The sequence below is a fragment of the Pavona decussata genome, unplaced genomic scaffold, assembly GCF_977016875.1.
Source record: "Pavona decussata unplaced genomic scaffold, jaPavDecu1.1 SCAFFOLD_170, whole genome shotgun sequence".
NCBI lineage: Eukaryota > Metazoa > Cnidaria > Anthozoa > Scleractinia > Agariciidae > Pavona > Pavona decussata.
Genome location: NW_028145581.1, coordinates 334,493 through 352,500, shown reverse-complemented (window position 1 = coordinate 352,500; position 18,008 = coordinate 334,493). Strand labels below are relative to the sequence as shown.

Here is an 18,008-nt window from a genome sequence, read left to right as displayed (position 1 = left end):
TAAAAATTGTGAAGGACGAATCCCCACGCAAAATTAACAAAATAAGTGAACCAGTCATGAAAAACCATGATGTGGGGGACGAATCCCCGAAGCAATAAAAATAAAAATTTTGACCCAACAGTGATGAATGTAACCCCATAAAAATGAAACCCCACCCATGACTGGACTAAAAGTTACTGCCCACATTAAAATTGAGGAGTGGAAGGTGTGAAAAATTCAAAAAATGCAAACAATGTGTAAAGAAAATTCTAAAGCAAACGCAAGGCCCGCAAAATGGCGCCCCTGTAACTACGATATAAATGGTATTGACCCGCTGGGTTCACGTGAACGCCATCAGGTAAATAAAAATCTTTCCCAGGGTGAGAAAAAGCTTTGTGAAGCCAACAAAAAACCTTGGGGATGGGAGAAAGCACAACGTCAAGATACTGCTGAAGAATCTCAACGCGCTCGGCAAAAGATGCCGCCTCATCGTGTGAATGACCACGTGGAATGACATGGCAAACACACACGACGCGAACCTTATAATCCTCCAATAAAAGGCAAACCAAACTCTCGATCTCAGAGCCAACAACCTCAGGACTTGTATCCACAAGATCATTAGTCCCAATCTCGAGAATTACAATATCAGGAGCAATCTGTTGAACCACGTGGAGATCGAACGACCGAAGCTTTGCCACAGTACGTCCGCCAACGCCGTGTAAATGAACAGACACGGTCCCCCCAAGTTTAAAATTACTGTCGGCCCGAGGGTCAAAATGGGATCTTAAATCGCGTTTCAGACGCTTAATAAATGAATGACCCAAAATAAGAACAGATGGAACCCCAGTAGACATAACAATGGTGAATCAAAACGAACGAGCTGCAACTAATTGCGAGCCGTACGTGAAAAATTGATTCTTATTAAAAGTAAACTGAAATGAAATGGGCGATTGTAAACAGTGGGCAAGTGTCCTCAGTTCGACAGAACCGTAGACAATAACAAGACTGAGAGCTTACCTCTAAAAAACACTCTTTCCCCAGCGAGTCAAAGAATTGAATGACGCGACAGCAATTGACTGTGAAGTAGTACCGCATGCCCCTAGAGGGGGCATCCTTTGATTTACCCCCATGACCTCTCGGCACATGCCCGGATGTTGTCACGCACCCCGTAACGCAACAAGATCATTTAACATTAGATTGTCCGGGAAAAACATAAAAATCCTATTCGCAAGCAAATATTTCATTTATTTAATTCAATATTATAACGATGAGAAAATAAGTTATTTAAACACTTATAGATAAATGTTGCCCCATGCTCGGCCCTACATCTTGCGAGTGTTTTCCATTTCAGTTTATTTAAGGCCTCACTAGCAGATGATCCAATGGGCAAATCTAAAATTATTTTTCCAGCTTTATTGTGTAAAGATGGAAGTTGCAACATTAGAGTGGAATTACTCCTATCTCCCCATACGATATAACACTGATATAGGGTACAGGTAGATGAGAGAACATTCCATTTCCCTTGCATGATTTTTTATTATTATTATTTTAACTATTTCACACTTCTTGTTGCATCGAAATTATTTAGATCTGCTTGTTTTTATTCATTCTACAAAATGAGAGGCTGGTCTTAAGAGTCTATTTTAGAGTAAAATGGAGCAGGATCTGTTTAAAAGATTGCACTGTAGGCTGGCTTCTTAAAAACTGGAGGGAAGTCAATGAGAGAGAAGAAGGTAAGCCTGCAGACTGGATTCCAACAAAAGAAACACACAATTTTCACTTACCTACTGGTCCGTATAGGTTACCAATCAGTCCAATCCGTAGGAAGAGTGACTGCAATTTTAAAGCGTGTACTCGCTTATGCCCATTATACATGATACGCTGGTGTTCACCTGGTCGAGCTATAGGTCGGACAGTTCCGTACACAAATCCAAAACAGTTCTCCAATGCAGTACCCTTTCCGTGGATAGTTTCTGCGTATACTTCTAAAGTAAAAGGCCTCAGCATTGTGTGATTCCATTGTGTTATGAGATGATTGTGAGAATTGTAAATGTAATCGAGGACATGATTTGTAGCCATACTGAAAACGGGAACTGGACGTCCAAAACAGTAAATGAGGTCTCCATATCTACAGGGATATGCAAGTCGCTTCAGGAGCATACAAAGGCCCTCCATACCATCCACAACGCTCCTCTGAGAAAGTTGAAATGAGCGTGGAATCCTAAGAGCTTGAGTCAGTGTTGGAAGATCCCTATTCCTTACTCTAAATTCGGCCTTTAAATTCGTCGTCGTTCATGTTATCCAAGTGAAAGCGATCGTACGAAAAATAAGCAAAATCCGGGTTTCGTGAAGAACACAACTCGTACAAGATTATAAAATCCTGATCAGTAATAAGATCAGCATCGTAGTATCTGACGAAACTCTTTAAAACTGGCCATGACAGAACACATACAAAAGTGTATCACGAATTGAGAATGGGGCTGCAGCAGCTTCGCCTCTTAATTTCCCTCCTTCAAACGAAAAAAATAACCTCTGGCACCCAGGTTAAATTTCATACGGATATTTTTACAAATATGAACACAGTTAGAATTCTCTCAAGCGACCAATTCCGAACCATGACCAAATGAAAGAGTGTTTGACTTAGCCGGACGAGTTGAAACGTGGTTAATAGTGACTTCGTGCCTTTCAAGTGTGATTCTCGTTTAGAGAGAGATTTAACGGCATATGCTCACATTTTTAAGCTATTATTATTTGTATTTTATATTTCCTTTCCATTGTTCCAGTTTATACATCTACGTGGTAAAGAAAAATGACTGATCATGGTTTTATAGTACAGAAGTGCGAGGGTCTCGCTTTTCCCTTGCGATGCCATTGTTTCGGCGTGTAATTATGTATAGCACGCTGATATTTTGATTCCCAGTAGAATATTTCCTTCTTAACGGTGTTCATGGGCATGGGAAGAAGACAATGACATGGAGAAAAAACAGCATGAATATTTATTTGCACTGCAATCCGATTGTTAATTTTAAGACAAGGTTGTCATGGAATAAAAAAGGACCTTTGTCTAAGGGCTTCGGATAAAATAACAAACACACCCCAGTCATTCACCTTGAATATTTGAATATTTATTCCCTCGTTAAAAGCCCCAACTAACCTCAATTCACTGCTGTCACCGGTACACCTGTTATCCAATCAGAATCAGGCATTTGATTTTCAATGCATGCATTTGCAATGACCACTAAGATAATGTATTTTTAGAAGCTTGGTTTCATTTTTTAACCGGGGGAGTTTAAAAAGTCAGTTCTTTTACAATTAAAAGAAACTGCACATATATAGTATAAATGCTGACACAACTTCACTTCTGTTGCATTTTAACAGAAACATAAGATGCAAGGCTGGTTAGCTGGCTAGATAGCACTAATTTTTTAAGCAAATGACAGTCGGGTTGAAACTCTAGTGAACAAGCCACTTGCAATAGGCAAAGCAGGGTTTAATTGACGTTGGAAACGTTTTAACATTTCTTTTAAGTTACATTGGTAACGTAAGATCCAAATAAAGAAGGTAAGTTTTTAGACATTTTCTTCGTTAATAACCTTGTCTTTCAGTTTATGGATTTGGATTTTTAGTCCAGCTGTGTTGCAGTTGAAACGAAGAAACGTTTGGCGAACCCGCGCATTTGTTTTAATTTAAATTCGTGTATTTGACTCCTAACAGTCGCTTAATGTATTTTCTAAGTGTCTTCGTTTGCTATTTTGAATTTACACCTTTTGCCCTTCATTATCAAGAAATAAATGTTCATTACTTTTAAAAATTAAATCGTTAAAGTGAATGTGTAATCATTGTGTGAAAATAGACAAACGCTTTAATTTTCGACGTCATCAATAAGGCATTTTACATAGAGAAGAATATTCATTAATGAGAATATCAGTTCAATTTAATGGAAATAATAAACTTTTAAGAGGATGAACAAACATTACACGCTTCTAAATGTGTTTAAAGGAAGAAAAATTTCATTACAACAGAGATACAGTCAGCGTAACAATCAATCCTTCAATCAACTCCCCGCTCAAACATCGTGGTATGTAAGTCTGCATAAACCTAAACCACGCTGCACATTTTTCTGGTAGTTATCGTGTTCACGTTTCTCTTCGAACGCCCTAACTATATTTCCACGATGCTCATTTGAGATACGGTTTCGACGAACTCTTTGCTCTATTACTGCGGAACCAGTGTGCGCATGTGCAGCATCGTTTTCAAATTTAAGCTTTCATATAAATCCAGTGGGAAATTAGTCGGAAACCACGTAACTAAAAACTCTTTTGTAATTGAAATTTTCTTTGCGTAATTAATTGAACGTTAAACCCAGGTTAACGAATCTTCATTCGCACTAAAGATTGTTGTTTTCGATAAAACGGTATTTTTTTAAAATTGGCCTCAATGAATCTTCTTTTCGATACAAAACTCTGCCAGAAATTGAAATGTTTCATTTCCTAAATAAACTGAATATACATTAATTTTATTGAGCAATATTTTCGCGCTAATGAAATTTATTTCCTGATAATGAAGGGCAAAAGGTGTAATTGGAATATCGCTTTAGGTCACGGCTAGGGGAATCTTCATAACCAGATGGCGCAAGGAAGTGTTTTACAGTTTTAATTTCAAGATGGCATACTTCCTTGATATCATGATCAGTTTCGCTTCGATTTCTCTCGCTCGTTGAGCTATTAACTTGACTAACACATTTTGCATGACTTGTCATTTCAATAATTTCAGGTTGCCTTTATTTTTAGATCGGCTTTTCTCTAAAAGAGAATGATCGTTTTTCAAAAGGATGACAATCCCTCATAATTAAATAAAATTTTTTAACGAGTTTTCGAACACACAATCAGACGATTTTTTTCTTTCATATTACAACCTAATGGCATCCTTGGATTCCATGCCCAAAGACAGCTTTGTTATTAGTTTACAAAACTAGAACAGTAATTTCAGTCAGCTAAACAAAAGTCAATTTTGTTGCTTTGGGGTCTCCTTTAGGCCAAATATTAAAAATATCGTTTATTTTTCTAAAACTAAACTTGATGACATATTCATTTCCAAGATGATTTCAATATCTCTCACGGTATCGAGAGACATATAGATTATTAAAAACACTTCAAAATGTCACATGATAAATAGAATAGGCTCCCGCTGATACACTGCACTAATGCAATATGTTCGATCTTGCATCTCGATCCACAGTACTCGTTTAAAACATTATTAATGACTACTGATTAATTTTCTGCTATTGAACAGGTTTATCACTGGTCCCTGGAAACATGCAGCGTTATGTTTTTCCTTCAGTGCTAAGGAAGATAACAAGCCTAATTTGGAATTGCAATACGGCCCGTTTTAACAAAGAACGAACCTTTGCTCCACGACTCAGAAACTGATTGGTTTCACGTAAGCAAAGGTCTGTACGGGCACAGGAAAAAATGCCCTAGCCTAAAGACGATTAAGTTATCAAGGAGCATAGGGCTGGTGATAAAAGGGACGTTATCATATCCAAAACGACGGCTGCAAATAAATCAATCGTGAAGAACACATTATTTAATGGTAGCATTCCAAATCAGTACAATGATAACAAAACAATGAACCTGTCGGGAAATGAATTCAATACCATAAACAGACATATTCCATTTTCGAGTGACATCCATCTCCCTCTTGTGTTTTTGGGTGTCCTCTCTTGTCTACTGGTCATTGTTTTGGTTTACAGAAACAAGCAATTGCGAACAACTACCAACTTGTATCTAGCATGTCTGGCCTTGTCTGATCTACTGTCAGGACTGATTGCAACTCCTTTGATATTTGCCTGCAATCTCATGGCATTTGCAGACAATATTGCTGCTTGCATTGCCATGGATCTTGCATCTCGGTTTATCACCTTCTCCACGATACTGCTTCTGGTGATTGTCACTTTTGAGCGTTATGTGATGGTAATCTACCCAATGCAGTACCGCAAGATCATTTCCAAGCAAACAACAGTGGCTTCACTGATCCTCATCTGAATTTTTTCATTGAGTATGCCACTTATTCAACTGTTTTGGATCATCTAGACTCCACCCAAACGTTGACACAGGAGCGACGCATCGACGCTATTTACAGCTACTGTTGTTTCGTATTTCTCGTGGTACTTCTTGTCAGTATCCTCCTGGCAATCGTCTACGTTCGCATTTTCCCAGTCCTTCGATCACAGCTAAAGAAAATTCGTCGACAGCTCTCTAATATAACACGTGTAGGGCGTGTGAGGCAAAAAACGGGGCCAAAAGCGAGCGGTGATAATTTTTGGCTCAATGATCCTTGCCTTTATTCTAGGTTGGTTTTCGTACTTTCTAAGTGGAATTTTCTTTGACGAGAATGTTGCGATCCATGTACCACCGATTGTTAATACGATTCTTCTCTTGGTGAGGTTTGGCACCTATCTTATCAATCCTTTGTTGTACACGCTGTTTTAAGAGGATTTTAAAACCGTGGCCAAAAGAGAGCGGTGATCATTTTTGGTTCAATGATTCTTGCCTTTACCTAAAGTTGGTTTTCGTACTTTCTAAGTGGAATTTTCTATGACGACGAGAATGTTGCGATCCTTGTTCAGCCCGGATTGTTAATACGATTTTTCTCTTTATGAGGTTTGGCACCTCTCTTGTCAATCCCCTGTTGTACACGTTGTTTAAAGAGGATTTTAAAAGCGTTTTAAAATCTTACTTTTACAAAAATCCACCCAGTTGTTTGGACAAATTTCCTTTGAGTAGTATTGCTGTTTCGTAAGAAGGACACGACATCTCTTCAACTGAGTTTTTCTTTCATTAGAATAATTTAATCCTGAATATAACATAATAGAAGATTGTTTTTTTCGTACAACCTTGTTAAAAAAAACATGAAACGAATTTTAAAATTATAGCATTCAAATAAAGTTTGAATACATGAACGCATAAAAAATACCTCAATGACAACGCTTGAAACTTACCGTTGAGGTTGAACCCAGCCAATGCAACAACACTCTGAGGTGGTAAAGTATTTAATTTTTCTCATCGGATAAACCAAGTCTGTACAACGGCGACATTACAGAATAGAATATGACTGCTCTGTATTCCGTATACAGCCGAGTGTGACTTGTTTTATTCTTAACTTCTTTTTTTTTTTTTTTATAGAACTACTCAGAAAATTATAGAACAATCGGTAGATCGGATGTTCGCTGTAAATCGACAAATCGTACCCCTTTTACGGTGTTTCTATTAAGTCTGTACATTATGATGAGTGCTTTGATACTCAAATCACTCTAGTTATGGATATCTAACAAATAAACAAAATAAAATTCTCTATGAAGTATCTGTAAAATATACTTATTCAATCGGTCAGGAACTTAGCCTTGTGAGACCCGGATTTAACCTTGTCAGACTTTTTATAGCTTACGCGGAGGAAATACATGACCATTTTAATTATGAACTTTGTCGGATTTTCAACCCTTGGACCTACGCGACAAAACCGAAAGGCCGTATTGATTGCTGTCGATCCTTTGTAATTCGGAAGTAATTTCACAGTTGTTGGTTGCACAGGATAAGAGAAAAGACCATAAAACATTTCCCTTTGTGATTCATTTACTGTAGTGGTGAGCCATAGCCCAGTTTGGTAAATTGATTAATAAATTATACATAACTCATTGCGGCATTTTTGCCTATTGGTATGCTTTCGTTGATTGAAATTAACAGCTGTATAACAAGGTCATCATGGGTTAGAAAGACTCATGAAGACTAGGTTTATGAGAGTTATACAAAATTTATGAAGACGCACTCTTTAAATATACGATTTTGCGTTGAAAGACACATTTTATCCTCATACTTGATTCAACAACTTTAAACCGTGCCAGTTTTTTTTTCACCCAGTTCGTATCAAATATATATATATATGCTGTTACTAATAAGTGAAAGCACGAGTGGCAAAATAATCAGATAAAAAGACGAGAAGTTCAGGACGATGGATAAAGTCTGCAAATTATATCTCCATTCGATAATTTTTTAATCGCCTAAGTAATGAGAGTTCTCTCCCAAAAGGTTTGCCGAAGAGGAAAACCGCGAGAGATAAGCTGATGTTAACTATCAGATAAGCCGATTACTGACTATCTGTCGGGTGTTGTCTTTAGATACATTCACTAATTTATGTATTTAAGTATCAATGAAAACCTTTTAACATACCTTCTGCGTTCGATGTTCCATTAACCACTTCCCCACGCCGTAGGGAACATTTCTTAAGGGCGGACAAAATGGATGACAAAACCGCACATTAAATTAAAGGTTTTAACGAGTTTCCAACACACAATCACAAGATGTTTGTTGTGTCAAATTGCAACCCAATGGCACGCTGGGATTCCATGCCCAAAGACAGCTTTGTTATAAGTTTAGAAAACTAGAACAGTAATTTCCGTCAGCTAAACAAAATTGTTTTTTGGTGCTTTGGGGTCCCCTTTGACCCAAATATGAAATATGTCGTTTATATTTTGTAAAAGCTAAACTTGATGACATGTTCATTCCCCGGGATGATTTCAATATCTCTCACGAAATTGAGAGACATTTAGATCATTACATGATAAATAGAATGCAAAATTAAAAATGGCAATTGATTAATTGTTTGTCTTTTTAAAAGGTTTGTCACTGGTTCCTGGAAACTTGCAGAAATATAATTTTCCTTTAGTGTAATGGAAGATAACAAGCCTAATTCGAAACTGCAATACGGCTCGTTTTAACAAAATACCAACCTTTGTTACACGACTCAGAAACATTGGTTTACCGTAAACAACTGTCTTTACGGGCACAGGAAAAAGCCCTAGCCTAAAGACGATTAAGTTATCAAGGAGCATAGGGGCTAGTTATAAAACGGACGCTATTATATCCAAAACGACGACTGGATAGAAGTCAATCATGAACAACACATTATTTAACGGTAGCATTCCAAATCAGTACAATGATAACAAAAGAATGAACCTTTCGGGAAATGAATCCAATACCGTAAACATATTCTATTTTCGAGTGACATCCATCTCTGTCTTGTGCTTTTGGGTGTCCTCGCCTGTCTTATCATTACCGCCAATTCACTGGTCATTGTTTTGGTTTACAGAAACAACCATTTGCAAATAACAACCAACTTATATCTAGCATGTCTGGCCTTGTCCGACCTACTGTCAGGACTGATTACAATTCCTTTGATATTTGCCTGCAATCTTATGCCATTTGCAGACAGCATTGCTGCTTGCATTGTCATGGATTTTGCATCTCGCTTAATCGCCTTCTCTACGATACTGCATCTGGTGATTGTCACTTTTGAGCGTTTTATGATGATAATTCACCCAATGCAGTACCGCGAAATCATTTCCAAGCAAACAACAGTAGCTTCACTGATCCTCATCTGGATTTTTTCACTGAGTATGTCACTTATTCAGCTGTTTTGGATCATCTAGACTCCACCCAAACAATGACACACGAGCGACGTATGAAAGCTATTTATATTTACAACTACTGTTGTTTCGTATTCCTCGAGGTACTTCCTGTTATCCTCCTTGCAATCGTCTACGTTCGCATTTTCCTAATCCTCCGATCACAACTAAAGAAAATTCGTCGGCAGCTCTGTCATATTACACACGTAAGGCGTGTGAGGTAAAAACGCGGGCAAAAGCCAGCGGTGATCATTTTTGGCTCAATGATTCTTGGCTTTTCTTGGTGGAATTTTTTTTATGACGAGAATGTTACGATCCATGTTCCACGCGGATTGTTAATACGATTCTTCTCTTAATGATGTATGGTACCGCTCTTATCAATCCTCTGTTGTACACGTTGTTGAAAGAGGATTTTAAAACCGTTTTAAAATCGTACTTTTTAAAACGTTCCACCGAGTTACTTGGTCAAAATTCCCTTGAGAAGTCTGGCCAGCTTCTTTATGTTTGCATGTAGCTGATTTGGTAGACCGCCAGTTAAGCAATACACAATTATATTAGTACAACTGCGTAAACTGAAGTGATATTCGCGTTTCATTATCAAAAATGTGCTTAACACGATTTTTTAAAACAAGTTCAGAGCCATACACTAAGATACTAATTTCTAAATATGGCAATCATTAGATGTCAAGTGGGGGGAATCTACGATGTCTCCCAAGTCCTTCACTGCTGTAACAGACATGATGGTTTTACTCAAAAAAGTCAGCTTCAAGTTTTTCATCCTTTGAAGCATTTGACGGGAGTTCCGGAGAAAAAAAACCTACTGGGAAGTTGAACTTGAGCCAACATCGCAGTCATCGTATCGATTAAGACCCGCGGGATATCCTGTGATGCAGACTTCTCATATTAGTTGTCTCTCGCGAAATTAACCCGTCACGCACGTGTAAATGTTACAAATAATCGTTACACATGTGCTTTACGTACCATTCACTCGTTGCTGAATTATCTAACTTGTTTCCTTTACGTAAATCCGTAAACGTGTTGTATTGTTAATGTTTTGTGCATATATACACTAAGCAAGCATGCAACTATCACTTGTCAGAACAAATACTGGTTCCTGCGTAAGCACTAGCTTAGCCTTTTAATGACGCTTCAGAAAACTAGATGGACCGCTGTTATTTGAGGACATCTAAGAACAAAATCAATCCACGCAGAGTTTTACAGGTGTTGCTCTAGGTAAATCGTTTTTCATTCCGGTTTATGCCTGGTATCGGCGGCATAAGGGCCCATTCTTCGGGAGCGCACGCTTTGCAATCCGTCAGAAGGAGGTCCCGTCGGGATCTCCTCCGATGATGAAATCCGATGAATTCCGAGGCCTCCTTCGCCTTCACTGCCTAAATTCAAAATTTACGTAGTTTATAGGCCACAAATAGTGTCCAGAAGCCCTTTAAGGCGAAATTCGTCTGAACAAAAGAATAATCTCTTTTACTTTTCTCGATACAAAACATATAGTACTTTATTCTCAACGTTCTCTCTCTCACGCTATGTTGAGATTGGGCACCGACAGTCTCGTCCTGTTGATGAATGTTCTGAAGAGGAAAGGGGAGGGTTTGGGTAGGGAAAATCAAACGCAGGACGAAACTTGATGGCTGGTGAAAGAGAGAACGTCAGGGCAAGGGATACCGTGTGCTGCATTTTATACTACAACACTTCGCTTGATCGACAGAATGGCATTGTTCACTTTGTCTCATCTCCTTTTATACGTGAGAGGTGAGACCGCTGAGAATAGTACTTTATTCTCAACGTTCTCTCTCTCACGCTATGTTGAGATTGGGCACCGACAGTCTCTATGTTACAGAGTGTCCTAAAGTCCCAAACCACTGGACCATAAGGAAACCCCGTTCTCAGAATCCCAAACTCAAGGTGCCCCATCCTAAAAATTCGTAAAGTGTTTTAAACGAGATGCAACAAGGTTAAGAATTAAACGTGCGGAAAAGCGGATATAAAGTTTTTTAGACGGTTAAGCTCCATGTAGTTCTCTGTTAGGGCGGCTGTCGCGGAAGAGTCCGCGGATAGCAAATGAGAGGGACTATCCAAACGAAGCACCTCCGCTAGTTTCATGTAGTAGAGAGCAGTTTCTTTGTTATTCCATCCTACATGAGACATTATGTCCGCCAACTGGGAGCCAGATAACGCTAACGTTATGGCTGAGCCCGAACGGAAGCTGTGTAGCGTTTCTCCCTCATCGATCTTAGCTTCTTTCAAATACAGCTTTAAACGAGCTTCTGCTGAAGAACTTGAAAATGGTTTGTTCACAATATGACCTTGGGGATTAGTTGGTCGAAACAAGTAACCATTTGTCACAGAAACGCGCAACTCGGAAGCCACGGCTACATATGTCTCAATAGCTTTAACTGGACACAACTCAGGGTTAGGGTGTCTCCGAATCCCGAAGACGTTAGAGACGCCATCCCTCAGGGTTTTTCCCCATACGTGGTTGAACAACAGCCCATTGTCCTGGGGGAAACGCAGGATCTCTTCTGTTTTCACCATGCCAAGATCTGAACCACGATCACCGCTAAAGAATAACGTTTTGAAAAACGCTTGGTCCCGCGTCAATACAAACAGACCAGAAGGACTAACCGAGCGCTCCGCAATTTTCCGATTTAAAAAACGGGCCAGAAGCAACAATTTGGACAAAAATAGGGGAACTGCTTGCTTTGGCGTGATGCGGGCTCGTAATTGTTCCTCAGTTGACGCCTTAAGATATTTTTGCACTTCGAGTGAAGCGGCGGGGTTACCCAGACCTAGCAGGGAGTTCCACTCTCCACAGCGCCCGGTTTCCTTAAAAATGGCTCGCAGTTTTCCAATGTAGGAGTCGATTGTCTTGAATGCCAGGCGTTTAGGACATTTACACTTAGCTGCGTTTTGAAGGTGGGAATCGGGACACCCATTACTATGTACTATGGTTTTGCCATGTCGGTCTTTCCAGACCAAGAACCGAGAGATGTCAGTGGGGCTTGCCGAAAGGATGGTTTTACTATTCGGAAGGGACGCCAAGAAAGTTTCAAACTCCGTACGAAGTGAGCACTTCTGTTTTGAGTATGACGATTGAAGGGAGGCATTATTTAGGAGTTCCAAACGGTTATCTATCGCTTGAAGGTCGACTGAGAGTTTAGGGCTCGGGACACTTGGGGAGACTGTTTTCCTCCTGTAGCCGCACATTTGGCAGAAAAAGAACAGCTTGTCGTTGGGGTGGCTGCACGAAGGACATGACACGGCTGGTACAAACGCTCGAACGGCTGGAGGTAAGTCCTAAAGGATATGAAAGTAAAACAAACAGTTCCTTCTTTATCCTTTAGATTTGTTTTGACATAAATGTATAAATGAAGCTATAAAACAACTGTCAACAGATGTATACTGGAAAACAATGATTTATTGACAACATTGATTTCACTGAAGTAATGGATGGAGCTAAATTAATGGGAGAATTGGCAAATTAAAGATAGCTAAGTGTTCTTTGTTTGGCTCGTGCGCTAACCAAGAGCTACTACTTGCTTATCCGATGCGGAACACCCAGAGATCCCATGGGATAGGCCAATTGTTTGAAAACCCGTGTTTAGAGGGAGTGAGGAGCGCTCCAACGGTTCCGGCAACGGCCAGCAGGTATCGGGAAGAACATGTAGACGTTAACAAGGGCCACCAAAAATGCCTTGGGCATACGTCTGGTACTACGATAGTGTAGGATAATTGCAGGCTTCTCATATACTTGATAACATGAGGTATTAGGCAGATCGGGGGAAAGGCGTATGGGTTCTTGAATACAAACGGATCGTACAGATCGGGCGATTGCGCGAACACGTTCACTCCCAGGGATCCCGGCAGAGGGTTTTCAGAGAAGAAAGGTAACTTGGCACCTGACAAGTCGGATTGGGCGTTTGAAGGGCGTGCCATTAGATCGACAGAGTGCCCATTTTCGCCGCCATACCACTCTTGTACTACTGTCCATAGGGATGGGCACAATTTGGCATCCTGTAGGCTAAGGCGTCGCGAGGGGAAGTCGGCTTGGTTCTGAGAACTAGGCACAAAAGTAAGGTGCAAATCGATGTTGAGTTTCGTCATTGTGTTGAATAATTTCTTCAAGGCGCTAGAAAGCGATTGAGAACGAGAGCCCTGTCGATTCCATGAACGGACTAGAGCCATGCTGTCGACGAAGGCGTCGACCCACGAGTTTTTGATGGTATCAGCGAATGATTCAAGGACATTATTGAGCGCTAAGGTCTCCTTAGTGGCGATATCGGCTTGTATTGTTGAGGCGTCCCAGTAATCATAAACGTTCTCCTCAATGGCACCCGGACTCAGTGCACCTCCCCAAGCGAAGCGAGATGAGTCGGAGAACAGCCTGACATGTGTGTGTTTCTCAGACCGCCAGGGAAGAAAACCGTCCCAGGTCTCAAGGAATAGCCAGTGCTCAATTTCATTCTTTAGAGCGGCAGACATCTTTACAGGTCGAGCAGAACGCGTGGCGCGAGACACAGCTAGGTTTATTTCATTAACATAAAGCCTTGCGCCCGGAACTGCCAAGCTCATGGACACGCATTTACCGCTGAGCCTTTGCAAGGTTAGTAGGTCGAGGTTATCGCGAGCCAACGTTTCTTTGATGAGACGAAGAAGCTTTTCTTTTTTATGGGGTAACAAGGTAAACGCCTGTAGTTCAGAATCGATACCGAAACCAAGGTATGGCACCTGTTTTTTCGGGGTAAGGTGAGACTTCGCCAGACCGATAAAGTAGCCGAGGGAAATTAAGATGTAGCACGTGAGAAAAATACCCGCGACGGCCAGAGCAAAATTCACTTCATCCCTTGAGGCGAGGGCTTGATAGGCGGCTGGTAAAATGCCACCTGGAAATGACAGTTGGCCATTATGGCGGTCGTCAATATACAATGAAGAGGGAATGTTCCATGAACGAAGTCTGTGTGACGCAACTAGACCAGTCGTATGATAAATATAGGCCGAGGATTTCCAGCCAAAAGGAATACATTCACTCACAAAATACCAACCTCCCCACTGGAAGCCAAAGTAAGTTCGACTGCTGGGGTGAAGTTTGATGTGGTCATATCCTGACTTGTCGTCGCACACTGTTTGGTAAAATCCTTTATTGACATACTTAGGCAAGTGTTGGACGCTATCCAAGGCAAACGGACGGTCTTCGATCCACAGATTAAGAAATCTATCGTCGTTGCAGAGACGCGGCTTGCTAGGCTCGACAGTGAGGGCATAATAAGTTGGGGTGGGGTGCATTCTCCGACTTTGCCCCACAAAGAAATAGCACCGGAACGCAAACGGTCCAGGAGCGTATCAGAAATAAACGAGGCAAAAGGTTTGCACGACAGGTGGTTGGGGAAAGCGCAAGGCGGTGGACTACCACACTCGTAATTCCTTCCCTTGTAACTACCCTTAAACGGTCTAAAGAACTTCGTTACGTCTACACCGTTAGTAATCCAATCACGGACTTCAGAGAAGCGCTCATCGTTCATATCATTTAATAAAGCATTCCATTGTGGTGCATGGCGATGGAGTTCCCCTGCTAGGAAGTGATCTGGATCGCGGAAAACAAGGCGAGACATATCCGCTAATGAATTTCCCTGTAACACGAGGGCGATATCCTCATCAGAGATGTGGGAATTGTTTGCCATCCCTTGGGCCTCATCAACAACAGAACCATCGATGTTTATCCACTGTAACTTATTCATACCAACTGTGTTAGGCTTGAAACCGGGATGCTTTTCCCAATCGTGAAAGCAAGGGTCTGACAGCTAAAAGGAAAATAAAAAAGAACTTGGAAATAAATTAGGGCCCAAGGAATGGCAAACTCAGCCCCGGTAATCTGAGAGGGAAAGTGAGCTTCCCTTTGAGAATGCCACCCGAGGGGGGAAGGGTGCGATCGAAAAGAGATAATTGGTTCCCACATCTATGAACAGCGTAGCGAGTCGTAAAATATGTAAGTAATAATATGTTAATAAAACCCTGGGGGGGTGGGTATAATGTATATGAATAAACAAACATTGTGATGCAATAGTGTTCATTTGACTTTAATAGTACTAAAACGCATACAAAATGAGGATCGGGCAGATTCTGCTACTGAGATGTCGGTCGAGGCTGGTTGTGACCTGGACCGCCTGAAGAAAAATAGCGGGTCGTCGGAGAACGCTTAAAACATTGCGTAGACTTGTGTCCGGGCGTACCACATCTGTAGCAGGTCACTCGAGGGTGTGACGAGAACCTCTGACTGCCTCTGGCCTGAGGACGCGAGTAAGGCGAGGGACGTCTAAACGACTTGTCGACCTTGGAGATTGTGTCAAAGATTCTTGTAAATTCCTTGTCCGCGAGAAGAGCCAAAAAGTAAGCTTTAAACTGCTCTTTCGGCACGTGTATTTTCTCTCTTAGGGTGGCCGCTATGATGTCAAAGCTGGCGGCCTTATCATCACCAGTTGTCTTCGCTACGGAGACGAGCTCCTCCGCGAGGCGCAAGGCCTCGTATTTGTCGAAGTCCTCCAGGCGGCGACTACCATAATGGGTAATGCGATTCTTTAAAGCCTGAATGGAGGTCCCTTGGGCATTTTCCAAAAATTTAATTCTTTCTTGCAAAGCCTGAATGAGAAAATGAAATAGACAGATGTATTGCGAAGTGTAATTTCATACCGCTTAGCGGCGATACAAAACATTCGTAAATGAGTACAAGCATTGTGATAAGACCCGGTAAAGCGGCAGGGAATCCTTTGTTCCGACAAAGTCGGAGTGCAAATATAACAATTAACAGAACAATACGAAAATAAACAATTCAAGTAGAACAATGTGGCAAACAAGCACTCAGAAATGGCAAATTAAGACAATTAAAAAATGAAGAGTGAGAATAATCGACAAAGATCGCACAAAGATAATAACTAGTTCTCTGCTGAAGTATGTTTTGAGGTCAACAAAATTGAAAAGCTTTTGAAGCTAACCGAGAATTAGAATGTACACATAATCGGCAAAAATAGCGCATATAAATAAAATTCAGAAAGTGGTAAGTCGACTTCAAGTAGCCCGCAAAACTACAAAACTATACGTGTTGAAGCAGGGCAAAAAATTAATTAGAAAGTCAATCTAAAGCCGCCCGCAAAGCTAAAAGCTACTCGTTTTGAAGCAGGGCGCAACATGAATTGTAAACACATTATCAGCAGGGCGTAACAATAATTACGAAGTCAATTTCAAATTGCCCGCAAAGCTAAAAGCTACATGTTATCAGCAGGGCGTAACAATAATTACGAAGTCAATTTCAAACTGCCCGCAAAGCTAAAAAACTACACGTTTGAAGCAGGGCGTAACAATAATTACGAAGTCAATTTCAAATTGCCCGCAAAGCTAAAAAGCTACACGTTTGAAGCAAGGCGTAACAATAATTACGAAGTCAATTTAAAATTGCCCGCAAAGCTAAAAAGCTACACGTTTGAAGCAGGGCGCAACAATAATTACGAAGTCAGTTTCAAACGGCCCGCAAAGCTAAAAAGTTACACGTTTGAAGCAGGGCGGAACATGAATTGTAAACAGAGTTAAAACTGCCCGCAAAGCAACCAAGTACACGTTATCAGCAGGGCACAACATAATTGCGAAGTGAATTTTAAATTGCCCGCCAAGCCAGGGCGCAACATGAATTGTAAACATGCCCGCAAAGCAACGAAGGTCGCACGTTCAGAAGCAGGGCGTAAAATAAACTGGGGGGTAAAGAGAAAATTGCCCGCAGAGCTACAAAGCTACACGTTTAAAGCAGGGCATGACTTGAGCTGAAAACAGACTTAAAGCTGCCACGGGAATACGAAGTGCAAGAACACGTGTACGATACTGGAGTAAAACAAAAATTGAACAAACCTCCAAAGTGACTTGTTCTCCAGCGGCGTTTTGAGGAGGTTCTTCTGCGTTTGGTGGAGGCGGAGGCGGTGGTGGTGGTTGAACAACCGCGGCCGCTTGAGCTGCTGGAAGGTTTTCCTGTGCCGGGACTTGTACAGCAGGGTCCGCCATTTGAACTATGCTCTTTCGCTTGATCGACAGAATGGCATTGTTCACTTTGTCTCATCTCCTTTTATACGTGAGAGGTGAGACCGCTGAGAATAGTAAATGCAACTTTAACCTCCTTTCCACGGATGACGGATTTCAGCTTCAACGGCGTGACATCGCGTGGCAATCTCCCAAAAGGAGGTTCTCAAATCACAGGAAATGGAAAGACTAACAATTGTTCTGGTTGACTGATTTGAGCGCTGAGCCACGCGGACAAAGGCGGGAATTTCGTCCATGGCGAGCCGCACGCCTTTTGCCATCCAAATTTTTCCTCGATCGCTACAGGAGGCCTATTGTTTACGGGAGTGCTGTTGACAGTTTAAAACCACATTTTCGTGCAAGACGAGCCCCAGTGCGTTGTAAAAAGTTTACAGCAATCAACATTCACTCACTGCGTGCAGTCGAATATTTCCGGTTCAGTCAAAAACCTCCGGAGAATAATAAAGTTATCGTCGATGTGCAGCGAGTCTTAAACACG

At 41.1% G+C, this 18,008-nt stretch overlaps 2 protein-coding genes across 2 annotated transcripts in view; both read right to left on the bottom strand.

The window, feature by feature from the left end:
* LOC146463982 (uncharacterized) overlaps window positions 1-1,221 on the bottom strand; it is a 6,499-nt gene extending 5,278 nt beyond the window's left edge. The window contains exon 1 of the mRNA XM_085083794.1: window positions 997-1,221. The gene's annotated coding sequence lies outside the window, so the exon portion shown is untranslated. The remainder of the gene's footprint in view (window positions 1-996) is intronic.
* A 13,513-nt stretch (window positions 1,222-14,734) lies between these two features.
* Window positions 14,735-17,586, bottom strand: LOC146463981 (uncharacterized). Its single transcript, XM_085083803.1, has 2 exons — window positions 17,345-17,586; window positions 14,735-16,087 (listed from the first exon to the last, which is right to left on the bottom strand). The coding sequence occupies exons 1-2, from the start codon at window positions 17,492-17,494 to the stop codon at window positions 15,575-15,577; spliced, it is 663 nt and encodes a 220-aa protein (XP_084939929.1). The 5' UTR covers window positions 17,495-17,586; the 3' UTR covers window positions 14,735-15,574.
* Window positions 17,587-18,008: the final 422 nt, after the last annotated feature.